The 27,444-nt window shown below is 41.6% G+C and overlaps 1 protein-coding gene across 1 annotated transcript in view; it reads right to left on the reverse strand.

Annotated features, from left to right (window-relative positions):
* The window catches only part of LOC149791954 (uncharacterized), a 144,725-nt gene that overhangs the window by 104,481 nt on the left and 12,800 nt on the right, over positions 1 to 27,444 (reverse strand). Inside the window, exon 2 of the mRNA XM_089970469.1 lies at positions 789 to 872. Within this exon, the coding sequence (XP_089826595.1) occupies positions 789 to 872 (84 nt within the window). The remainder of the gene's footprint in view (positions 1 to 788; positions 873 to 27,444) is intronic.

The following is a 27,444-nucleotide window of genomic DNA, read 5'->3' on the forward strand; positions in this document are numbered from 1 at the left end:
TTTCCACTCCCACCGGGCTGTGATGAGGGAGGTCATCCTCTAGATAACGCCAGCTGAATCCAATTAACCACCCCTCTTACTAAGAGGGTGACGTTCCACATACCTACCTACCTACCAACCTACCTACCTACATACCTACCTACCTACCTACATACATACATACATACATACATACAATCATACATACATACAATCATACATACATACATACATACATACATACATGCATACATACATACATACAAATATACATCCATAAATACATGCATATAATACATACATACATACATACATACATACATACATACATACATACATACATACATACATACATAAGAATCTTCTTTACAATGTAGTTATTTATGATGCGAAAAGATCTGATATTACTTATATTTACACTAACATCACTCATTACTTATACTTACACTATCAGGACTCGTATTACTTTTACTTACACTAAAGTATTCATATTACTAATACTTACACCAACAGTACTCATTACTTTTACTTACACTAAAGTATTCATATTACTAATACTTACACCAACAGTACTCATTACTTTTACTTACACTAAAGTATTCATATTACTAATACTTACACCAACAGTACTCATTACTTTTACTTACACTAAAGTATTCATATTACTAATACTTACACCAACAGTACTCATTACTTTTACTTACACTAAAGTATTCATATTGCTAATACTCACACCAACAGTACTCATATTCCTTATACTTATGCTAACAGTATTCATATTGCTTATACTTACAATTTGCAGTACTCACCCACATTTTCATAAAAGTATGCAAAGTTGTTACTCCTCCCAGAAGTCAGTGATAAATATTCTTTCGGGCTCCCTGATCGAAAACCTGAAATTGCAAGCAATCTTTGTATATGATGGGATACAGTTCTACGAAGTTTAAATTCTGTATTGGGTTTTTCTTTCCGTACCTGCTTATTGTCTTCTGTCTCCCCACCGTCGTCCGCCATCATACACTGATGACACGATAACTCAATGAAATGCAAATGTACAGTGATCAAACGTGGCCCGTGGGTAATATCTATAAAGACTTTGTTGTCAGGGCCAAAGGTGAATATTTATATACTTTTGTACTTCAGAAAGCTTGTTGATATATACATTCAACCAATACAAATGTACCTTGACCCATTTTTGTACGTACGTATATATGAAACACTTTATTATGAATTTGATAATTAGCATTTTGTAACTTCGCTATCAGAGTCAATTACTGAACCTTAGGGTTGCATTGATTTGTTAACACGAGACATGGATCTCGTTATCTTGTTACGTCTCAGTAATATCTCGAAACGAGTTTGACAACAAATCCTCTAGTTACTATTTATATTTTCGTAGCAGTATGTTGTTAAACGCAATAGATTAAACCAATAATCTGGACAATAATCATATTTTAGTATGTAAAAATAGTTTGCTGTATCTAAGACAAGGATGAAAATCGGCATTGCTTGAACATGAGTATTATGTCAGCGATCGTCACTTAGATTTTTTTTATATTATCGATATTGGATCGTAAACGTACTTAAATAAAATCAAAAGTTATCGATTTTATCAAATTTTGTATCTCTGTATATAAATAAAATAGCATCTTGATTTATATTGTATGGTTAATTGGAGCCATGGTCATATGCCAGTAGTTAATTTTTTTTACAACCCTGTACATTATGGACTTGTTGTTGTTGTTGCTGTAGGGTTTAACGCCATTTTTCAGCACACGATAGGCTATACATGGCGGCCAGTATTAATGGTGGAGGAAGAACCCGGGAAAACCCCGGAACGAACCACCGACCCACCAGAAGCTACTGGCAAGCTTTCTCACATACCAACATTGGCCGAATCCGAGACTCGAACCCACGTAGACAGAGGTGAGACGGCAGTGATCCGTATCGGAGAGCGCTTTAGACCACTCGGCCCCTCGGGGCCCCTTATGGACTTGTATTGTACTGGTCTATGTTGTATCGAAACACTTGTACTGGGACAAGTCGAAGAGTCTCGGACATATTTTCCAACGCAAAAAGGACAAGTACAAAAATATCTGCTACAGCGTTGTTTTAGTACAAGGTCATGTGCAACCAATCCTCTGTATCGGTGGTTCTTCCTGGGTTTTTTCCAGGGTTTATCCTCCACCAGTTATACTGGCCGCCATGTATAGCCTATCCTGTGCTAAAAAATGGAGTTACGCCCAACAAACGACGACGACAACAAGAACAACCAATCCTAATCCTAATAATACATTTTTTATATATTTCAAAACATCCTTTATCTCCCATACACTGCCTAAGAAGAAAGTTTAGATTTACGTATTTTGTCTCCGCCGTGAATTATTTCTTCCCCTTAAATATTCAATGCCGCCGTTTACCGTAAATTTTTCCATTCTTTGAATCTATTTAAAATTTTGAAGGAAGGAAATGATTTGTTACAGAAGCTGTCTGACATAAATTGTTCTTTGCATCAATCGATATGTTTAAACGACGTTCAAACATTCTGATTAGAAATAAGAAGTGCCACCCATTAATTTAGTCAACCAAGTCTCTCATAATTCAATTCCTTTTCAGCAGTGCTCCAAAAGAAGTGATGCGGTACATTCGACGAATTCCGTTAGTGACTAATCTAATAATAACTAAATTCACACGTGGCACACACATTGATTCGAGAGGAAACGAAGAACAGCAAGCCAACTTTATTTTAAAGTGGATCTGAGAAGACAAAGCGTGCATTATATAAAAATAAGACTCGGCTGAATATTAGTGACGCTAAAATATTTTGAAAGGCGAACATGGGCTGGTGTTAGTCTCACATGTTTTTACAACGGCAACGTTATCAAATTTTGTGTTCCATCTTTCCACTAAAATCGGTTGACCCAAGGATTTCACCGATCAACATTGGAATAAATTCGTACCCATATGAAAAATGGCTTGTGTTTTTCAGTTTGAGGGAGAAAGTACGTGGGATGAAACGTCGATATTGTCTAGTTGTAACGGAATCCAACGGCGTTTAGGACCAGTACGTTCCAAGATTCTGTATCATTCAGATGATTTGGTAATATACGGCTTGTTGGACACGGTGGCATAGATGGGGCATTACTTTACCATCTGTGAACTAACAATTTAAAATGTTACTTTGATATATAAAATACATTTATTTTCTGCCATAAAATTTCAAATACTAAAGGTCATTATTTATATTTACATCAAAATGATACAAAAATATTTTTATTTCTAAACGTTTTTTAAAATGTTTATTTTATTACAAAAATTTGTCACATTTAGAGACATTCTTTGCCCAGAAATTGCGCAATACGCATTTATAATAACCAGCAACGTGGTTAGCCTAAGATAGTTGTGGATTAGTTTATTATGCATATCCCTGCAACCTAAAACGACTGGGTACATCCGGTTCTGCTACCACTATAAAGGTAATTAAGTTATCTTCTCTTTGCTATGTAAATATCAGCAGCCGAGTGGTGGTGGTGGTGGATGTTGGTTTGTAACAATAGCACAGTATTCTACAATTCTGACAATCACCTCAGAGATACATATTTATTCAAGCCTTATTGACAAATAGACTTCATTCAAGCCTTATTGACAGACTTCATTCAAGCCTTATTGACAGACTTCATTCAAGCCTTATTGACAAATAGACTTCATTCAAGCCTTATTGACAGACTTCATTCAAGCCTTATTGACAAATAGACTTCATTCAAGCCTTATTGACAGACTTCATTCAAGCCTTATTGACAAATAGACTTCATTCAAGCCTTATTGACAGACTTCATTCAAGCCTTATTGACAAATAGACTTCATTCAAGCCTTATTGAAAAATAGACTTCATTCAAGCCTTATTGACAAATAGACTTCATTCAAGCCTTATTGAAAAATAGACTTCATTCAAGCCTTATTGAAAAATAGACTTCATTCAAGCCTTATTGACAAATAGACTTCATTCAAGCCTTATTGACAGACTTCATTCAAGCCTTATTGACAAATAGACTTCATTCAAGCCTTATTGACAAATAGACTTCATTCAAGCCTTATTGACAAATAGACTTCATTCAAGCCTTATTGACAAATAGACTTCATTCAAGCCTTATTGACAAATAGACTTCATTCAAGCCTTATTGACAAATAGACTTCAAAGACCCATAACATGAAGACCAACAACAACAGAACACTAATAACAACAACTGCAGAAAAAATCTATGTGATTATCATGTATCCTGTATGAATGCTTGTACAAGTTTTAAAATAAGACAAATGAATGTTACACTTAAAAAGAAACTGACGACTTTATCTCGTATAATTTACAATTGATTTATTGAATCTGTCAGCTTTTCGCGCCGTTGCCTTGATATACTATCTTCATTGTTGGCATTTGATTTGTTCAAAAAGAAAAACTTTTCGTAATCAACATGAACCAAATGGAAAAATTTAGTAGGGGACCTTTAATTTAAAAGTAAACACGTGAACACGTCGTAAACATCCTGGTATAATACATTCCTCTATCAAAAAGTAAAATGACATTTGTTAATGTCAATAACAGAAGTTGCATTCATCAATAATGTATGCAGATATATGTACATTTCAAACAGTTTGTAGCTTCGGGCTCAGTAGGGGCAAATCTCCACGAGACAACACAAACATAGCAAATTGCACAGTTTAGTGTAAATGTTATCTCTCACGTTATCTGTTCTTCATCTTCAGTTTATTATGAAGTTGTCTTTATTATTGACTGATTGATTGACAGATTGATTGATTTATCGATTGATTCATACACTGATTGATTGATTGATTCGTAGTTCTTTCCTTTCTTTTTTTCATCCACTCGTTCATTTTAAATCTGACCTTTGCAAAAAATTATAACGTAAACATTTATAAATGACGTTTAAGCTGTAATAAATAAAATCCGGAGAAAATTCAATTTCCTTTAAAAGAAAAAGATGCCCTTTCAAAATGTCTGATGTCCTTATAAATATGTCGAAAGACATTTTTTAAGTTGTACAAAGCACAGACCAATTTTTGTTTTAAAATCGGCAGCACTGTTAAAACAACTTGTGTAAGTGCTCACAAAGTTACGTGTACTTACATACCTCATTTTGATGCATTCACATTGATATTCAGCCTTGAAAAAACTTTTGTATATAAATGATACTTCCTATTTCGAAATTCAGATTCTTTAACGCATCATGCTACCTCTTTAAGAAAAACAACAGGTGTGTTGAGCATCCATTGTGTGCATAAAAAATGCAACAATATATTCTAGTTGTCAACACTTCGTTCGTTTAAGCACCCATTCTTTTTATAACTAGCCTTTCCTTCCATGCAAAATCCATGTCGTTTTTCTGTTATTATTAATATTATTATTATTATTATTATTAAAATTTGCCCTGATGGGTCCAACAGCACATTCACTAGCAGATTCATAGAGGATTTCAAATGGGTAACGATTTAATAATGAATTTTTTAAACGAGTTGAATAATATCCAGCTTTTGCGATCCTTTGTTCAACGAGTTTCATAAATTTTAATATTAAATCATTACCCATTTGAGATTCTTTTTATCACGTAGTTTTTATTTCAGTGGAATTTTTTTAGATAGAAAGAAGAACCAATGATTTCGTTCATTCTGACAGACGGTGCACCTTTCATTTGTTGTGCATAAAATATAGTCCCAAACAAAGTTGAACAAGTAAAAGTAGATTGTCCATTTTTACAAACTATAAATCAAAGAAAAAGCTTCCATCCGAATAAACGGAACATTTTATAACGACAAAATCATTTTTCAAAACAGAATGATCAATGCTATGTCATGCCACATTGTTACGGCAAACAGTAGGCCTAGAGTACATGTTTACCCTAAAATGTCACTTGCAGAACTAAACACTACATTGTTGCGATTTTTATGTGGAAATAGGATTACTGGATGCAGAAATTCCCATATTTACTGCAATGCATTAGTTACCGGATATTTACAGTATTTGACTGGAACAATAGACGTACAGAAAACGTACACAAATTTCTTTTTGAATCGGATTTGCATCCCATATATACTGCGTAAAGATGCTGTGGTTGGATAAAATTCTGTCAGTTAGGAGACCAATATATGTTCAAATTCTTCTGAGAAAAGGTGAGTTGATTTACTTCTGTAAGTTACCATTTAAACCACGCTTATATATACGGTGGATTCTATATCTATGTTACAGATATACGCTCCCTCTCCCCACCCCGCCATCAAATAAGCAATGCCCTTGGTTTTACTTATTGTTGTTCTTGTCTTGTAGTGTTACGTCATGTTTCTCAGTATGATATTATTATACATGACATTATAAACCCCTGGTGTGTGTGTGTGTGTGTGTGTGTGTGTAACATATCCATATTCAGACAGCGGAGGTAATTTTTTCCCCAATTTCCTTTAGCGAGTCGAGTTCAAAAATGGCCGCCAAAAATGTTCATTAAAAACCAAACATTCCAGAAGGCGGGGATAAAAATGTTTTTCCACGATCCAAGCCAATCAGTAAAGAGGATAATGCAAAATAATTTCATGGGTTTATTTGGATCAATCAGAATCACATAAAGTGATATTTTAACATGTGGTAATATCAAACATATGAAACTGCACATACTGCAGGAAAACTATACCTACTATGTGATAAAAGCGCATTACGTAAATCTCGATGACGGCGAGTTTACATAGTCATTTAGCGGAACGAATAAAGGTAGCTACAGATTCATGACTCTCTCTCTAAAGTGCAAAAAAATTCGCTTTGTGAAATATTTTCATGCGGTTTTATAGGGAACATTTTCACTAAACTAAAGCATGTGAGTGTTGACCTGCTGAAGATTTGTCAAAAGATAATTTTACACGTATGTGATACACACGTTTGGATTCTTCTGTTCTGTGGTTGTTGGTTGGTTAGTCGTCTGGGTTTAACGCTATTTTTTCAGCACCTGACAGACTGTACATGGCAGCCAGTATGGTTGGGGAAGGACGAACCCTGGAAGAACCACTGACCCATGGAAATCGACAGGCAAGCTTTCCCACATATTCACATTGGCCGAGCTGAGACTCAACCCACGTGGACAGAAGCCAGATGATTAATATGTTAAAGTAACCGCCTTAGAGAACTCGGCCACCCGGGTTCCCTTTAGTCCGAGTTTCCTTTGAGCCTTGCCACCACATTTTTGATATTTGGACACTAATGTTGGTGTGTAGGGTCAGAGCCCACTCCGTGTCGAAAAGTTGGAATTTACCGACGGTGTCGGCATTAGGTAGCCACTTACTAGCCGGACTAGCAAACTTGAACGACCTTTCATAAATATATACCTGCATGAAATCGATAAGAATATTATCTATTTTCTAAAATATCGCGAGCATAACATTAGTCGTGCCTTTAATGTGCAGACATACGAGACGAAAGTATATCATTGCTGAAATTTGACCTGGATCTCGCCATTTGCATTGCTTGTCACATGACTATACAAATATTGCAATCTATATGTCAGTGACATCAGAGGTCATACAGTCACGTGATATCAACAACAAACAAACTTCCAAAGTTGTTGTGCATAGAATTTTGAAATATTATATAGAAGCCACTTAGTGTTTGTAAATAAATATAATGCACACTTAATTCTCAACATGTATATTCCGACAACAATGACCAGGGGGCCCCGAGTGGTCTACGGATCACTGCCATTTTACCTCTGTCTGCGTAGGTTCGAGTCTCGGATTCGGCCAGTGTGGATATGTGAGAAAGCTTGCCAGTAGCTTCTCAAGGATCAGTGGTTCTTTCCAGGGTTTTCCCGGGTTTTTCCTCCACCATTAATACTGGCCCCCACGTATAGCCTATTATGTGCTGAAAAATGGCGTTAAACCTTACAACAACAACAACAATGACAAGAAAACTGTCGGTATCGCAACAGGGTGGAGAAACCCATTTTCCACAAGTACCGAGCACGTATCAGTGATGTTATTGTTGGTATCACGTGACTACCGCATTGACATGTGCTCTCAGCTTAGTGATTCAGGTTTTACTTTAAGTTGCTTCAACAATTACAAATTTCCGGTATTTGTTTTCAAAATAAATATTTTGGTTAGTTTATGTTCTTTCACTGTTCTATACAGATTACGTGACTTTTGTTCATATGTTCGATTTATTTTCCTACAGCAACACAATGAATGGGATAGTGTTGATGTCACGTGATTATATGACCTCTGATGTCATTGACATGTAGGTTGCGAGATTTGTATAGTCATGTGATTCGGGATGCAAATGGCGATATCCAGGTCAAATTTCCGCAGCGATGTACTTTCGTCTCGTCAGTCTGCAGATTACAAACCTGACGAATGGTGTCGGCAACTTCCAACTTTTCGATAGTGAGTGGACTGTGACCCTACACACCATCATCAATGTCCAAATATCAAAAATTGGGTGGGAAGGGTCAGAGGAAACTCGGACTAGGTTCCCTTCGATAGCTGCAGGCCTCCTATAAATCCATAGCGAGAGAGTATACTGTCATGTATTGTGTCTTCATACCGCACTCTTTACACGGTACACTTTATCACTATAACATCCGAGAATTCGTGATAACCAACCAGGTCAGTTAATCAGGCTGTGAGCACTAGATCTGTGTATCAGTGAACATCGGTGATTGTTGTTGGAGATTAACGATCTACCCTGTACCCGAGACATGTTTGATGTAAGGAGAGCTTAGGAATGCAACGGCTAGGACGTAAAACTTATTGTTGTGTAATGTTGTCACCGCTGTCGTCGCAATCGATGAATAAATTGATTCCAGGTCAAACTTCTTTTTAAACCAATCTTGAAGACAATGTATGAAACCAGAGCATCACTGATTCTCCAAAAAGTATGGTCGCTGTTTGCCTAGCTAATACTTAATCCTCCGGGGCCCCGAGTGGCCGAGTGGTCTAAAGCGTTCACCGTTCCGGATCACTGCCATCTCACCTCTGTCTGCGTAGGTTCGAGTCCAAGGCTTGGCTAGCGTGTGTACATGGGAAAGCCTGCCAGTAGCTTCTCGTGGGTCGGTGGTTCTTCCCTGGGTTTTCCAGGGTTCTTCCTCCACCAGTTATACTGGCCGCCATGTATAGCCTATCTTGTGCTGAAAAATGGCTTAAAACCTAGAACAACAACTTAATCCTCCGGGGCCCCGAGTGGCCGAGTGGTCTAAAGCGCTCTTCGTTACGGATCACTGCCATCTCACCTATGTCTGCGTGGGTTCGAGTCTAGGATTCGGCCAATGTGGGTATGTGAGAAAGCTTGCCAGTAGCTTCTCGTGGGTAGGTGGTTCTTTCTGGGGTTTTCCCGGGTTCTTCCTCCACCATTAATACTGGCTGCCATGTATAGCCGTGTGCTGAAAAATGGCGTTAAACCCTACAACAACAACAACAACAACTTAATCCTCCTTTCTTAACTCCTATTTAGAATGTTGCTGCTAACTCTGTGTACAAGTGCTCTCCCCATCCGTATGTATGTATTCCGTGTGTGTGTGTGTGTGTGTCTAAGTAGGAGCGTAGCTGCATATAGGCTGTTAGGTTGTCCGGGGGAATATATGCAAATATGTGTGCATTGCATTCATAGACGCGTAGAAACACGTCTGCAACCTTTCTATTATAGAGATGGACATACAAACAGACATACATACAGTACACTAAATAATACACACGTTTCACTGACGACACACGTGTAAAAGTATTTTCTGTTCGATCCTATAAAAAGCAAGTTTTTATAATCTCGGAATCTACGAAGTGTTACAAAGTTTAAGTAATGCGGCAAAGTGCGCAATCTACAAAAAATATATTTTGACACTTGCCACAATTCGTTATTTTACTCTTTGTCACCACTCAATCAGTTGTCAAAACGAGTAGGCCTACACGTGGGACAAGTCAAATGTTTAAGGCAGTCTAGATGGATCTCATTCAGACGTGTACACAACTACCTCATTATTGTTCTGCAACTCAACTGAGCTATATTAAGGTTGTTTTTGACTGTGTGGGCCTATAGTGCGCGCGCACGTGTGTGTGGTTTGGATTTTTAACGTCGCTTTAACAATTGTTCAGTCATATCGCTAAAATGTCTGCAGTGTGACAGTTTATAGTGATGTCTAGCACTGGGGTATCAAGCCGCAGACATGTAGCATGATGTCCCACCCAGTCACATTATCCTGACACCAGGTCGACCAGTCCTAACACTAACCTCTTAATGCTGAGCACCAAGCGAGGCAGCTGCTGTACGCACCATTTTTGTACGTCTTTGGTATGATTTGGCTGCGGATCGAACCCACGACCTCCCGCATCCGAGGCAGGGCCTAGTGCTACTGTTTCAACAAATGATAGTAAATTTTGCCTTGAACTCATTACTAGGATGCCAACAGAATGGTTAGAAATTTAAAATCAAGATCCAGTAATTCATCACGTATAGCAAACGGATTTACCATTTGTGGTACTATATACATAAGTATAGATGTACACCATGTACAGAAATGTATGTGCGCAGATATTATGAAAATATTCGAGACTGTTTATTTGGGGTTTCATTATAATGTTTGGGACTGAAGATAACGTCATTATGATTACTACCAAAATAAATAGTGAAGTTGTGTTACCATCACCATCATAGTATGCCGGTTACCAGCACCATCATAGGATGCCGATTATGGATAATATATATTGTGTTACCATCACCATCATAGGATGCCGGTTACCATCACCATCGTAGGATGCCGGTTACCATCACCATCATAGGATGCCGATTATGGCCTATATTATGTTACCATCACCATCATAGGGTGCCGGTTACCATCACCATCATAGGATGCCGATTATGGCCTATATTGTGTTACCATCACCATCATAGGATGCCGATTATGGCCTATATTGTGTTACCATCTCCATCATAGGATGCCGGTTTCCATCACCATCATAGGATGCCGATTATGGCCTATATTGTGTTACCATCACCATCATAGGATGCCGAGTATGGCCTATATTGTTTTGCCATCACCATCATAGGATGCCGATTATGGCCTATACAGGCCTTCGTACTTTTTTGTAGTGGCTACTACCAAGTTTGAATCCATGTTATTTGCAAATAGTATTTGGAGATAATTGTTGTTGTTGTAGGGTTTAACGCCATTTTTCAACACACGATAGGCTATATATGGCGGCCAGTATTAATAGTGGAGGAAGAAACCGGGAAAACCCCGGAAAGAACCACCGACCCACGAGAAGCTACTGGCAAGCTTTCTCACATACCCACATTAGCCGAATCCGAGACTCGAACCCACGCAGACAGAGGTGAGATGGCAGTGATCCGTAACGGAGAGCGCTTTAGACCACTCGGCCACTCGGGGGCCCGTATTTGGAGATAAACAGTTCATGTTAAATTTCTTAAAGTTTAACACAAAATCCTCTTCTCCTTGCCATTAAATGAATTATTCTTAAGTTCAGAGGCGTTTCTTTTTCGCTACATACATATTAAATATTACTGTGCACTGCGTCAGATTATTTGGATGAAAAATGTATGGAATGTTTTGTTTTCTTTTAATTGAAAGTTATTATTCCAGACATAAAGTGCTAAATGTTGTACGATAATTAGCTGAAGAAATGGAACATCACTGTTGCCATCATTGGTAGCCATTTCTTAACAGAGTATCATCCGGCACAACCCTATACCGAATTGTGCATTACCAGTAACCCTTGAGGGACCCGACTGGCCGAGTGGTCTAAAGTGCTCACCGTTCCGGATCACTGCCATCTCATCTCTGTCTGCGTGGGTTCGAGTCTCAGGCTCGGCTAACGTGGGTACGTGAGAAAGCCTGCCAGTAGCTTCTTGTGGGTCGGTGGTTCTTCCTGTGGTTTTGCAAGGTTCTTCCTCCACCAATTATTCTGGCCACCATGTATAGCCTATCTTTTGCTGGAAAATGGCGTTAAACCCAACAACAACAACGACAACAAAAACACAACCCTTGATCTTCAATAGCAGATAATTGCCTCCGTAGTAATCAGACAGTGTTGAAATGAATTTAAACTAAGGTCAAGCATTCCAATATTTTGATGGAATGGCGTTAAGCAAAGGTCATGCTAGGTACACTGCCAATACATTAAGCGGTCAATATGAGGGGATGGACAGGTCAAACAAAGGTAACAAAGTAGTCTACTAACATTTTACGGATAAGTGAATCCAAGAGGTTTTGTATCAACATGTCAATTATGTTTACTCGCATGTGACGATGTGTTGCTATATGGAATAGTTGCTATGATAAATTAACACTCATGTAAAATATCATTACCACGAGAAGATCGGGATCAAAATCGGCATGCTTAGTTGTAACTTTTAAATATGGTTTTGATGCTATTAGTGAATTACATTGTTTATCGGGACGGAAAAAAGATGGAAAATGAAGAGGGATGAAAGTTATAAAGCTATCGTTTGAGATAACTGAGACAGTATGTAATTTGAAGGTTTGTGTCCAGCTCCTCGGATCATTTTTAAGGGGAAATTTAAATGCTGATATTAGAAATCGATTCTGTCATTGCTATTATGCATTGTATGAAATGTTTCCAATTCTCGCGAGATCGTATGATTCTTTTTGAGCTCACATAACATACATGTAACTTGTTCCAGGTGCAGTAAGTAGTATACATGGTGGAAGTCTTGTGACAAATAATGTCTCATCAAATCAGCAACATTTCATGTAACTTTTACCAGATTGTAAGTCCCATTTCAAGGTATTTTCCCACCTTAAAGGCCGGAGTATTGAGCAAAAGGGTATGCATTTTGCCGTTAATTTTTGTGTACAGGCGCAATGCGTTCTCAGAAACCCGAAGGACGGTGTTGGTGAGAATTATGAGCGTCTTTCAGGGGCGCGTGAGGAACGATTTTCACGGCACAATCAGACGGAATTTTATAGAGTGCAACTGTAAGAGCAGACAAAGAGTTGTCTTCTCATGTCCAACATGAATAAAGTATCAGACTACTTGTTCACTTAGCATATCCGAAAGCACCAAGAAATATAACTGATGTTCAAGCCAAAAAAAATAATAATGACATACTGGTAGATTCCTGTAAGACTATCTGAACGAGCATTACGGATCCGCAAAGTCTGAACTATCACCGGAACAAGCAGACAAAATGTGTGTGTGTGTGTGTGTGTGTGTGTGTGTGTGTGTGTGTGTAAGTCTTTAGTATGACTGGTCGGGGTACGAACTAGCGACCTCTCGCATCCAAGGTGGAAGCTCTAACCACTATTCCACAGGAGCGGTCGCAAAGAAAATAAAATAATTGCACTGTCTGTCAACACTCGGATGTATTTGTATCTTTAAGCAATGATCTTGGATGCAAGGGTATAATGAAACAAATTATAAACACGGGATATTACAAGCCCAGTAAAGCAGCCATTGTGTCGCCTACCAGTGCCTGAACATGCTAACGAAGAAGTGGATAAGCAGCTTGATGATATGATCGGCAGGGTTTATTTTACCCTTTTACAGTTCGAGTAGTGAAGGGGGGCACTTTAGCGACAATGGGAATTAGCATTAAAAACACCCTTGGGGCACTTTAGCGACAATGGAAATTTAACATGGAGAAAAATCGTGGGGCACTTTACCGACAAGGGGAATTAACATGGCGATAAATCGTGGGGCACTTTACCGACAAGGGGAATTTAACATGGGAATAGAGTTTGGGCTTGTTTAGGGACAAGGGGAATTTAACATGGGATTTTTTTAAAAAAATTTTTTAAAAAAGGGGTAGGCAATTCAAAGACTATCTCTTTTCGAGAAATATGGCTGGCCCTGAAAAGGGCCTTTGGTTTATGTTAATATACCCTTAACATAGAGGGCATTTACGACATCTTCTTTTCCTCAAACTTCGTCTTACAGCAGGGCCATACATCAGAGTCCTCTTGAGGCAACCTTGTCTCTCTATATAGACTCTTCTTATCCACAGGCTGCTGTTGGTCCTGTGGACAACGGTCCACTTGGCTCGGACATACATGAGCATGTCCGTCCTGAACATCATTGTTGACACAAGGGTTGAAGATTCAACGTCTGTCCACATGTTGAGGCTCCGAGAATAGGTGAATCAATGCAGTGAACGGCGCTTATTTATAGGGACAGGAAGGATTGAAACGGATTGAGTTCATTCACCAATCCAAACACGCGTTACAGAATTCAGTCAGCCCGCATCCAATCGTAAGAGTGCAGTCTGTGACGTCACGTAGTCTATATAGATTCGCTAGCGCTTGTGTGCAGTCAATCTATGCGACAGTGATTCAACATGACGGAAACTCAGAAAACGATCCATTGGGGTGCACCAGCAGGAGAGACTGCCCAAGGGAACTCGGACTTACTTTCAGAAGAGGTGAATTGGGATTTTGTGGATTTTCTCTCCTCGCAAGAATTTGTTCCGGAACCTTCGTTACCTTCTTCATTACCGCAAGTGGAAAATTTTAGACAGAGACAAAAAGAAGAATTGGAGAAATTTATACAACGACAAAAGGAAGCGGAACAGGCTTTTCTCCTACAGCAACAGCAACAAGAAGAAGAGGTAAGAAAAAAACAACAGCAGCAACAGCAAGAAGAAGTAGTAGCAGCAAAGAAACAAGAGGGTGAAAATCAAACGGTCACGGTACTGTTGGACATTTTAGCGGAGTTAAGAAGTCTGAAACAAATGTATCAGACTTCATTATCACGACCGAAGAGAATACGACCTTCCCGAGCTAAACACGTCAACCCTGTGACTAAGCCTACCGTACCACCCTTAGTGATTTCAACCCAATCATCATCAGCATTACGCAGTTCAGAAGTAGGCCTTGGCCGTGGCAAAGGCATAAGGCAGTTAAAGTTGATTGGTTAAACTCACCCTTTCACCATGAAGAAAAAGGCCCTTTTCAGGGCCACCCACATTTCTCGAAAAGAAATACAATTTCAATTTGCCAATAACTCAAAAAAAAAAAAACCCCACCCATTTTACCCTTATAGTACGTGTCTGTGTATGAGTGCGTGAGTGTACGTTCTTATTTTAAAATCACAACTCAAAGACACTTACCTTATATCATTCATTTATTCTTTTCTCCATTTTTTACAATCCAATTCACAATTCACAACACAACACTTTAATAAAAAGTTCATTGACTTCTTCTTTCTCCTTGTTTAGTCTCTCTGTTTCTTGAATTTCTTCACTGTCTTTTCCTCATTTTCTTCCCTTCTTCTTTTCTTCTTCTCCTCTTTCTTTGCCTCTTGTAAATAGAATTGTCTTTTTTCTTCCTCTAAAGAATCCCTCTCTTCTTTCGAAGAATCCCTCTCTTCTTCTGAAGAATTCCTCTTTTCTTCTGACTCCTCTTGTTTCTTTTTTGGGCAATCTGGAGACCAATGTCCTTTTTCTTTACAATAATAACAGGTATCTTGACTTTTGTCTTTTTTAGTCCCTGTTTTTGTTCTTTTTTGACGGTCTGGACACTCTGAAGACCAATGCCCTTTCTTCTGACAGATATAGCAAGTATCTTGACTTTTATCTCGAAAGGAAGGAGAGTAGTCTGTCGGCTGGTCTGAAGAGAATTTTCTAATGACCCCTCGCAAAGCTCTGACGAAACGTTCCATCTGGTCAGTCTCTTCCATTGTTGTGCTCGGCTTGAGAGTGAAATGAATAGTGAAAGGACAAGACACACACCCTTTTATATACGCTGGTCTGCTATGACTATAAAGTAGTTTATGGTGTTTGAACTTGAGTCATTTGACTTTTTGCTTTCAAGATGAAACGATCCCATTCATTCGAGAAGAAAGAAGAAGAAAGTAAGAGGCAGAAACGTGATCTATCGCCTCGAACCAGGGCTGAAATCTTGGCACAAATTCATGCCAGTGATTTTGAAGAGGACATGAGTGAACCAGAATTTGAAACCTCTAAACCAAGTTCACCACCCTTAGTCAACCCTGAAAAGTACTATTCCATTCGAGAGACCGAAAAGCGCTCCTCTAGAAAATTTAGAACCACGGCTTACAAATACACGGTGAAGTTTAAAGATTTCAAGGCTGAAGTGCCGTTAGAGAAAGCAGAAGTGTTCATCACCGAGGTGTGGGATTCTTTGCTCACTTCACTCAAGCGACAATGTCAACCCAAAGAAGACGATCGCTTGAGACTTTCCATACAACACGACGGTTTGAAATCCCCTGTTTGGATCGAGTTTAGCACCCCTGCAGAATTGAACGCTTCCAAAGTCATGGACAAGATTCAACACGTGCAACAATCTAATGACCAGTTTGACATCACCGATGGTAAAGCCACATTGGACATGACCCACGTCTCTCCTCCTCAAGGAACTGGACGCAAAAAGATGTTATTGGTGGACGACCTTCGCAACACCAAAAAGAGTCTCGTCCGAATTAACAACTCTCATGACCAGATGTGTTTAGCCCGTGCCATCGTGGTGGGACGAACCTATGCCAACAAGAACGACACGGTAGAATGGAAAAGAACCTGGAAAACTATTCAACGATCCGATCGAGCCAAACAACAAAATGAAGCAGAACTCCTGTTACAACAAGCCGGACTGTCCAAAGACACACCCTGTGGCATTCCTGAGATGCAAAAATTGCAAGATGCCCTAGCTCCACGATACACCTTGAAAGTGCACCCTCAAGAAGTGCGCGGACCTCTGTTGTTTCGAGGCCAAGACTTTAAGGACGGAAAATACATTCACCTTTATCATCACGATGAACATTTCGATACCATTACCAGTATCACCGGATTCCTGAAATACAGTTATTACTGTGAGAAATGTGACCATGGTTATAACAATCGAGAGCAACACAAGCATTGTGGATCGAAATGCACAGGATGTTTGGCCTCTTCACCCTGTCTGAGCGAAGAACCAGTGCCTTGTTCAACTTGTCTGCGCACGTTTGTCAGCCCTACCTGTTACCAACAACATCTGAAAACGCAAGGTTCACAGAAGAAATGCGCTTGTCAACTGCTGAGATTGTGCTCTACGTGTGAACAAGTCATACGTACCAATAATACCAAGGCACACGTATGTTCAGGAAAGAAAAAATGTCACATTTGTCACCACATCGTGGACTTGGAACACCAATGTTACGTGCAAAAATACCAACCCCCACCAGAGAAAGAGGACGGTCACAAGAAGAGAGGCAATTTCATCTTTTTCGATTTCGAATGCATGCAAGAGACCGGCATTCACATTCCTAATTTCTGCGTGGCTCATCGAGCGTGCGAGAAGTGCATTCAAGAACCTATCTTCAGTCATTGTCCTCACTGCAGCAAGATACCCGGAGGGCGTGAAAAAATCTTTCGGGGACCAAACACGTTAGCCGATTTTGCCCAATGGGTCTTAGACCCCGTCGACAAGACGTGGAGCCAAGAGGACATCGAACGTTACGGAGATTGTCATCGTCATGCCACGGTGATGGCTCACAATTTCTCCGGATACGATGGACAGTTTCTTCTCAGATACTATACGGAACAAGGCACCGAACGTCCTAAAGTGACTTTGAACGGAGCCAAAATCATTTTCATGCAAGTGGGACAAGTACAGTTTAAAGATTCGATGAGTTACTTGGCCATGCCTTTGAGTCGAATGCCTAAAACGTTTGGAATGACAGAAATGGCTAAAGGGTACTTTCCACACTTTTTCAATACGGAAGCCAATCAACATGCCGTTCTACCCCATTTACCTGAGGCTCACTATTACGACCCCGACAACATGCGTACCGAACAACGAGAAGCTTTCTACGCTTGGTACCAGGCTCACGCCTCGGACCCTTTCGACTTTCAGGAAGAAATGCTAAAGTATTGTCGTTCCGACGTGGACATTTTACGGCGTTGCTGTGGAAAATTTCGAGAACTGTTCATGGAACACGGAGGGGTCGATCCTTTGAAAGAAGCTTGCACCATTGCCAAAGCGTGTTCCTTAGTGTATCGACAACGATTCATGCCTCAAAACACCGTGGCTGTCATCAGTCCTCAAACGACCCACTTTGTCAAACGTCAATACTCGGTCAAAGCCCTACGTTGGTTACATTACTTGTGCGACAAGGAAGACAAGTGGATTCAGCATGCTCGCAACGGAGGGGGCGAAAAGACCATCGGAACGTATTCGGTCGATGGCTGGGACTTAGAAAACCCCAAGATCGTGTACGAGTTTAACGGTTGCTTATTTCACGGATGTCCCGTCTGTTACCCTGACCGTGGCACTAAAAATCAGTTTTTGCAACGAACCATGGAAGACTTGTACCAGGACACTTGTCAGCGGCGCCTAAAGTTAGAACAGGAAGGATACCAAGTGGTGGAAATGTGGGAACACGAGTACGATCACCGTATGAAAACCGATCCCGAGTTTAAACGCCTCGTGGAAAGTTACCAGTTCGTGGACCCGCTGAACCCGAGGGATAGTTTGTACGGAGGAAGGACCAATGCCACCTGTTTGCTGTACCAAGCCGACGAAGAGAAAGGAGAAGAAATCAAATACTTGGACGTGTGTTCGCTGTATCCCTACGTGTGCAAATATTGTCGTTTTCCCGTAGGGCACCCACAATTGCTGACGGAACACATCGAACTGAAAAATATTCGACAGTACGAAGGCTTGATCAAGTGTAAAGTTTTGCCTCCCACGAACCTATACCATCCCGTCTTACCTCACCATTGTCAAGGCAAACTGATGTTTCCCTTGTGCCGTACTTGTGCCGAAACGTGCAACCAAGACCAAGCTTGTCAGCACAGCCAGGAAGAACGGGCCTTGACGGGAACCTGGGTCAGCGTGGAATTGTTCAAAGCTTTGGACATGGGATACCAACTGTTAGAAGTGTACGAAATTTGCCACTTTCCCAAGACACAACAATACCGCAAGGGTGACCCCAGTCAGAAAGGCATTTTCGCCGACTACGTGGATGCCTTTTTGAAACTGAAACAAGAAGCCAGCGGCTATCCTTCCTGGTGTCACACTCCCGAAGACCAAATACAATTCAAAGAGAAATACTACGAACAAGAAGGCATCACTTTAGACCACATCGAGAAAAACGAAGGCAGGCGATCGTTTGCCAAAGTGATGTTAAATTGCTTGTGGGGTAAAATGGCACAACGACCGTGTTTACCCAAGACGGAATATTTGACAGAACCTTCCCGCTACTTCCAGATGATTCACGACAAAACCAAATACATGAAACACGTGGACGTCGTTCGAGAGAATTTGATCTTGGTCAATTACGAAGAAGATCTGGACTTTGTACAAGACGACCCTTTTGGAAACGTCATCATTGCGGCTTACGTGACAGCCCATGCTCGCTTAAAATTGTACGAAGCTTTAGAACTTTTAGGGGAACGCGTCCTGTACTTTGACACGGACAGCTGCATTTACATCCATCACCCGATTCAACATCACCCTAACATCGAAGGAGACCGTTTAGGAGCCTGGACAGACGAACATCCCGACGACAAGATTCTAAGTTTCGTCAGTGGCGGTCCCAAAAATTACGGCTACGAATACCGGGACAAACAAGGAGAAGTGCACACGACGTGCAAAGTGAAAGGACTGACTCTGAATTATCGTACCAGTCGAGTGGTCAACTTTGGGGTATTGAAAGAAGCCTTGCAATCGGGAGAGGATGGAAACTTTAAAGTGACCACCTACCAGCCGAACAAGATTGTACGTTTACCCACTCACCACATCGTCAGTCGACCTTTGGAAAAAGTCTATCAAATCGTGTACCAGAAGCGAGTTCGACTTCCCAATCATTTCACCTTACCGTATGGACACGTTGGTATAAAACATTGGTTGTAAGAGGATATCCACCCACCAGAAAGATGACTTCGCCACAGCAAGAATCGAGTGAGAAACCCAATGAGAACTCCAAGTTCAAACCCTACCATTTTCCAGTCTTCTTACCTGACTATTGTGATTGTGCCCGTCGATTTGACACATTTCAGAAATGGCCTACGGATAGGGAAGGATTACCTTCTTCGCATGTTTTAGCTAGAACAGGATTTGTCTACTTGGGACCTGAGTCAGGATTGGGATACGAGGTACAGTGTTTCGCTTGCGGACTGAAGTTACGAATGGATCTATGTATCTATAAAGATTCAGCTATTCTGGAACATACTCGATGGTCTCCGCACTGCCCTTACCTTTCTATGGCCTTTCCACCCATTACACTACGGTACAATGTTGACGGTACCTTAAAGACGGTACCTTCCGAAACAAGACATAAAAAACGTAAAAAAGGAAAGATGTACAAGCTGGAGACTGCATTGAGACTAGTATAAAAAGGGGGCTATGGTCAAGATCGATAGTTCATTGTGACTACCAAGACCGAGCGAACAAGATGAATACTTTGAAAGAGACATCGTTCCAGTTTGGGGATTGTAAAAAAGTTGTATCTTCCTCTAGTGTGACTAATATTGGATGGATAAGACCCATGCATTGCGACGGAAAATGTCCGGAAGGAAACTGCGATTGTCCATGTGGTTACCATTGTAATTGCGTAACGGAGTTTGCAGACGAGTGCGATTGTGAGCCTTGCGATGGGTACGATGCTGCACGTTGTGACCTGAGCGATGCCGTAAAGCATCATGGGAACTTTGTTCTCACTGCCCCTGTCATGGAAAGTGATGCTGTGCGTGTCAAACCTGAGGGATGCGAAAGCGATGCCGCTCGTCCTCTTAGACATTTTACCGGGTTTAAAGGGGATCACCTTCACGTCTACCCCCTTACGGATGTCATCCAGCCCTGAGCAAACTCCTACCCATGTCACTCAACCCTCATCGAAACGAACCTGTGAAAGACGAATATTCGTTCCCTGTGCGTTTGTCGGAATACTGCGACTTTGAAAATCGTCTTCAATCGTTCAAAGGAAAATGGCCTAAGTATCTGGGAGGACCGACCCTCGAAGAATTAGCCAGAGCCGGATTTTTCTACTTGGGCGAAGGAGATAAAGTCAAGTGCTTCAGTTGCGGTGTGTCACTTCACCACTGGGAACCGCAAGATTCGGCCTACGTAGAACATACTCGATGGTCACCGAATTGTCATTACTTACCCTTAGTGGGACCGAGACATTGAAGTAACTTCTTACCATAATAATCTGTTCATGGATACTTTACAAGAGAACATTCGTGCTTTGCCTGTGGAGTTGAGAGAACGCATTTACCGAGAGCTGGTCAAAATACAAGTGAAACGTAAAGAACAATTGCATCCGTTACGTCACCGGTGTTTGAACCACTGGTACCTGAAAGCTATACAAGGATTGATTCAATTGAAAGTGTTCCATCGGACAGACATTGATCAACGATCCTCTAGTTTTCAAAAGGATTGGTTTGGTATGGACGATTGTAGTTACATCATTGTAAACGTACTGCATCGAATTCCAGAGGAAGAGTTAACGAATTACCAACATCTTGAACACAATGTCAACTTAGTGAAAGAGGAAACTTCTGAACGAATTGTAATGTGTAGATTAGTGACTCAAAGATTTAAATTCGACACTGAAGTGAAACCATGTTTGTGCAAAGAGTACATTTCTTGTGTCAGACCAAAGAGGATTTAGTATGACCTATTCATGGATACTTTACAAGAGAACATTCGTGCTTTGCCTGTGGAGTTGAGAGAACGCATTTACCGAGAGCTGGTCAAAATACAAGTGAAACGTAAAGAACAATTGCATCCGTTACGTCACCAGATCTTTAACCACTGGTACCTGAAGGGTATAAGAGAACTGATTCGTCAGAAATTGTTTCAGTGGTCAGACCTTGTTCAATACTTCCAGGCCCCCGATGATTCACGTGTTGATCATTTTGGTTACTTCGAGATTCACCTAGAGCAACCCATTGAGGAAGACGAGGTAAAGGATTACCAACATATTTTACGTGGAATCTACTTAGCGGAAGAGGAAACTTCTAATCGAACTCTGACGTTTCGGTTACAGTATGCAAGATTTACATTACCCACTGGAAAACGAACATCACTGGCTAGAAAGTACGTGTATTCTTTTCGAAACAAAGAGACTATAAAAACAGGCAGCTATGCCACGACTTATGTCGTATGTAATCCAACAGATTCCGTGGAAGGAACTCAATGACCATATTCAAACCGTGGATCATTACCATCGATTATTGCAAGAACTGTATCCATTCAATTTGGGACGACAAGTGGTGTGTGTCTTAGTGACTTGTTTTCTGGGATTTCGTTTACCAGCCGATTCTTTGTGGACTCTTTACGATCAGTACTTACCACCTCCATGGCCTTAAATGGTCACGAAAAACTCATTTTGCTCAAAGCCTTGCGGTTTCATCTGGATACTTCTCTACCTCAACAGGAAAAAAAGATTCGTCAACTTTTAGCTACCCAAGACGTGTATGACGATGTGTGTGTAGCTTGTGACTTACACCCTCATTGGACAGATGTTCGTGACTGGAAAAAGGGGGGTTTTGAGGTTTGGACCCAAGAAGTGGCCCAGTATGCACAAGAGTTGTTCAAGGAAAAAAGTTACTTTTCAACCTGTGTTAGTGACGGTGCCAGAAGAACCCGTCACCGAGAACAACCACTCGCTTCAGGACAGGACTGTCATGGACATTCCTGAAAGGTCATTCCGGGAGGACACTTGTGTGACAATACCTCATGTAGAGACTGTAAGAACATTACACACTGTCCCTAGGACATCTTGGTTAACCAAAACATGTTGTACAGACACTTGTTTATATTCCACTTTGATCGCTTTGCTGTGTTTTATATTCCTGTACATCACTATTTGGGTTGTATGTATTTTTGTCTTTCGTGTTCATATTTGAAACATTCAATAAACGTGTTCTGAAAAAAGTATATAAACTCTTGTCTTGTTTGTTTTTCGTGTCACAAGTGACATTTCTCACACCATGGCTACCTCTGCTGTCTCTGCTCCCTCTTCCTCTACTGTCAAAGTCATCGACGAACACTTAGATCGTGCCAGTTGGGAGGCTTTGTATCTTCGCCATCCCTTTAACATGCTCATTGCTGGACCTAGCGGTTCAGGCAAAACCGAATTCGTCAAACGTTTGATCGAGCATAAACATCATTTGATCGATCGGCCCCCTCAACGGATCGTGTGGTGTTACAAAGAGTGGCAATCGGCGTACAGCCTCTTGCGAGAAAGTCAAGGCGATTCCATCGTGTTTGTGGAAGGCATTCCTAAAGAAGACGACGGCATCGTCTCTGACTCCCGTCTAACCCATTTGGTCATTTTCGACGACATGTTAGGAGAAGACGAAGAAGAAATTAAATTGTGGTTCACGCGCAAAGGGCATCACCGTAATGCCAGTGTCGTTTACATCACCCAAAATTTGTTTCAACAAAGTAAAGCCCATCGCACCATCAGTCTCAATGCGCATTACGTGGTCTTGTTTAAAAGCCCTCGAGATAAATCGCAAGTGCAAGTCTTAGCCAAACAGTTAGGAACGCCTTGGCTGACTCAGGCGTACGACGATGCCACTCAAACGCCACACGCCTATTTACTCGTCGATTTGAAACCTACCACTCCCGAGGATTTGCGATTTCGTACCCACTTGTTTCACCACTGGTGCCAAGACGGAGGGCCTGTCCTGTACACGTCTCCGTCCTCGACTTCATTTCACTCCCCATGAAAAAAATCTATAAAAACCTCAGACCCTTTTTCGTCTGTCTCACACTCAGTGCGAACATGACGTCCCTTCAGTCGCATCTTCCCGTCAAATTGATTCGTGCCTTGTATGGCATCAGTCGAGAAAAAGATCCACAAACACGAGCTCGTGTCTTAGAAGCTAGCCTCAAAGAAGTCTTACGATGGTTCACGGTGACGGCACGTCAATTACTCCAAGGAATCATTCAGATTCCTCATCAAACCCAACGCTTTTTCGATCGAAACAAAGTCGCTTTGGTCCAACTGGCCGATCCCCGCATCGACACTCAAACCAAAAAACAAATCATTTTGAAACCTGGAGGGAGCGGTACTCTAGGAGGGGTCATCATTCGCTCACTCTTAAGATGGGATCCTAATGCCTCCAAAGTTATCCCTAAGACAAAAGTTCAACGAAGCCCCAAGAAGAAAAATACCAGGTCCCCAAAGAGAAGAACTTCTCCAGTGGCGGGACCCTCCTCTTACCAGACACCACCCCGAAAAAAGAAAAGAAGCCCCCAGAAAAAGAAACAGAGAAAAAGTCCTCAGAAAAAGAAAAGTCCACAGAAGAAAACTAGTCGCAAGAGAGGCACTGCGGCCAGGACGCAGCCTTACACTCGCAAACCACGACCTGCCACAGCGTCTCCGACAGCCTCACGTTTGTCCACTTCTCCGTTGATGTCACCAGGAACTGAAGAGTACTTGGAGACGTTGATCACACCAAGAACTTCTCCGTTGATGACCCCCAAAAGAACTTCCCCAGTGGCAGGACCTTCCAATTTAGCGGCAGTGGCTGCTGCTCACAAAGTACCTTCTCCCAAAATCAAAGTCCATGAAAGATCGGGCATGTTACAAAGTTTACTGGATTTGTCCAAGCAAGAACTGGCTCGATTTAGTCCGTTACGTACCCCTGCACGACGTGTCATGCCTGTCCTCAAACTGATACGACGTAAAGACAATCAATGGCGACGCGTTCCAGTATAAAAAAGGCCTGTGACCGAGTAGGATATCAGTGTTTTTTGGTGCTCCTGAAGACTCAAAGATGTCACCCTCCAGAAAACCCCAAGGAAAGAAAAGGAAAGGACTGCCACCACGTTTAGCCAAACATGGGGACATGTTATCTGTCCTGTCCAAAGCTTCTCCACCCCTACGAAAAAACTCATTCAAACGGCCTCCAAAGAGGTCATCGATACCGTGTGCGAATGTTGTTTGAACGTCTTGAAAGGCACGATCCCTTTGTCCAAACACCAGAAACAATGCTTAGGCAAACATCGTCACGTTCTTCGGAAAATGGTTCAAAAGAAAATTCCCATTCGTCAAAAAAAAGAAGATGTTGGTCCAACGTGGAGGCATTTTACCTCTCTTGTTACGCCCCATACTGAAAGGAGTCTTGGGAACCATGTTGGGAGGACTGGTGGGAGCAAGATAAAAAGACCCTCGGAAGTCCCAAGATCTCAGAATCGACCCCTGACAACCCCATGGAAGGACGAAAACTAGCTTTAGTGCCTTACAAACGATGGATGGAATACCATCGGTGGCAAGAACAACGCACCCCGCATTTACCTCCCAATCCCAATTTGAGCGAGATGTCCCAGTTACAACACGAATTGCAATCCTTGATGGATCGCCAAGATTTGTCCGAAACAGAAAAATCGCAAAAGTACGGTCAACTCTTGCAAAGACTGCAACTCTTTCACCAGAAAGCTTTAGACGAAACAGCTTTACCCACTCTGAAAGATTTTAAGACCTTGATGAAAAGTCCAGCACCATCATAATTACCACCACCACCACCACTACTGTCATCCCCAACCGTCACCAGAGATGCTACCCCACAAAGACCTGAGGAAGAAGAGACGCGCGAAGTGTTTCAAACACCGTCAGCAGCTCCCATTTCTAGTAAGATTGCAGCATCCTTGTTGACCCCGTCCCCCACACCCCAACGAGAAGAAATGAAAGCTTGGGTTAAAAAGATGATGTCCACACCTCCTTCGACAGAAGTGAAAAAGAAAGAAGGGAAACCAGAAGCGAAAAAAGAAAAGAAAACCAAAGCCATTCCATTGCCACCTCCACCACCACCACCACTACCTTCGACTTCTACTCCCGTAGCCCATCGGACACGTAAATCCGTTTCCAAACCACCCTTTCGACCCACCCAAAGTAGCATCACCGAAGAGTGGGTGACTTATTAACACACCAACCAACAAAAAAAAAAAATGGAAAAAGTCTTAGCCAGCATTTACTACGATCCCTCCCATCCTGCAGGTTACGCAGGAGTTCAAAAATTGTATCGTGCTGCCAAAACTCGACTGAAAAGTCTCCGTTTACCTCAAGTGCAACGATGGTTACAAGAACAAGCTACCTACACTTTACACAAACCCATTCGACGCAAGTTTGCCAGAAGTCGCACCCGAGTGGAAGGCATCGATCATCAATGGCAAGCCGATTTAGCCGATGTCTCTCATTTGGCCAGCTACAATCGTGGCTACAAATATTTGTTTTGTGTCATCGACGTCTTTTCCAAATTTGCCTGGGTCGTGCCCTTGACTTCCAAATCGAGCAGCGAGTTAGTGCGAGCCCTGCAACGAGTGTTGAAACAAAGCGGTCGTCACCCTCTTCGATGGCAAACGGACAAAGGCACCGAATTTCTGAACCAAGCTTTCCAAAAAGAATTAAAGAAACGTGACATTCATTTTTTTACCACCGAGAATCCCGAAACCAAAGCCAGCATCGTGGAACGTTTTCAACGCACTTTGAAAGAACGCATGTGGAAATATTTTACGCATCACCACACTCTGAAGTACATCGACATCTTACCTCACCTGGTGCAAGCGTACAACCAATCTTACCATCGAAGCATCGGACGTGCCCCGCAAGACGTGACCCCCGAGAACGAAGTGTTGGTGTTTGAGCGCCTGTTTGGTACGTCCCCGACGAGGGCTGTCCCCAAGAAAAGTGGAGAGTTGACCGTAGGAGATTGGGTGCGCATTGGCAAAACCAAACGCACTTTCGACAAAGGTTACTTACCTAACTGGACCACCGAATTGTTTCGCGTCACTGGACGAGTGCATGGCCGTCATCCTGCCGTCTATAAATTGGAAGACATGAACGGAGAAGTGCTCAAAGGAACGTTTTATTTGCCCGAGTTACAACGTGTCACCAAAAAAGAAGACGACGTGTACGACATCGAAAGCATTCTCGAACACAGAACCCGTAAAGTGGGCAAACGACGTGTCAAAGAAGTCAAAGTACGTTGGAAAGGATATCCACCCAGTCTCGATTCTTGGATCGACGCTTCGCAAGTCATCGACTATAAAAAGAAGAAGTGACCATCATGCCCTTTCACACAGCAGACGCAGCTACGTCGACCACTCCTTCTTCCCCTAGTTCTTCTGTGCAAGATTTACAAAAACAACCCTTGTGGGTGTGGTGTGGAGAACGTGTGCCTAAAACGCAAATCGTCTTTTTCTGCCAAATCTTCGTGGTGTATTGTGTCATCGGGGCAGCCATTGCCAATTTGAGTTTGCAACAAGGAGACAAACAATTGTGGACCATTTTATTGAGCAGTTGCATCGGTTACCTGCTTCCCAATCCCTCCCTGAAATTCTCCTCGAACGGGAACGTTGTGTCTAGTGCCAGTGCCAGTCACCACTCCAACAACAACCACAACCAGAACCCCATTTTGGGCGGAGACACACCTCTGACATCCACTAATATTCCCTCGGACAGCCACAGAACTCTGGAATTATGAGTCACCAAAACCAA

Source organism: Sinohyriopsis cumingii, chromosome 9 (assembly GCF_028554795.1).
Source record: "Sinohyriopsis cumingii isolate HCF-2022 chromosome 9, ASM2855479v2, whole genome shotgun sequence".
NCBI lineage: Eukaryota > Metazoa > Mollusca > Bivalvia > Unionida > Unionidae > Sinohyriopsis > Sinohyriopsis cumingii.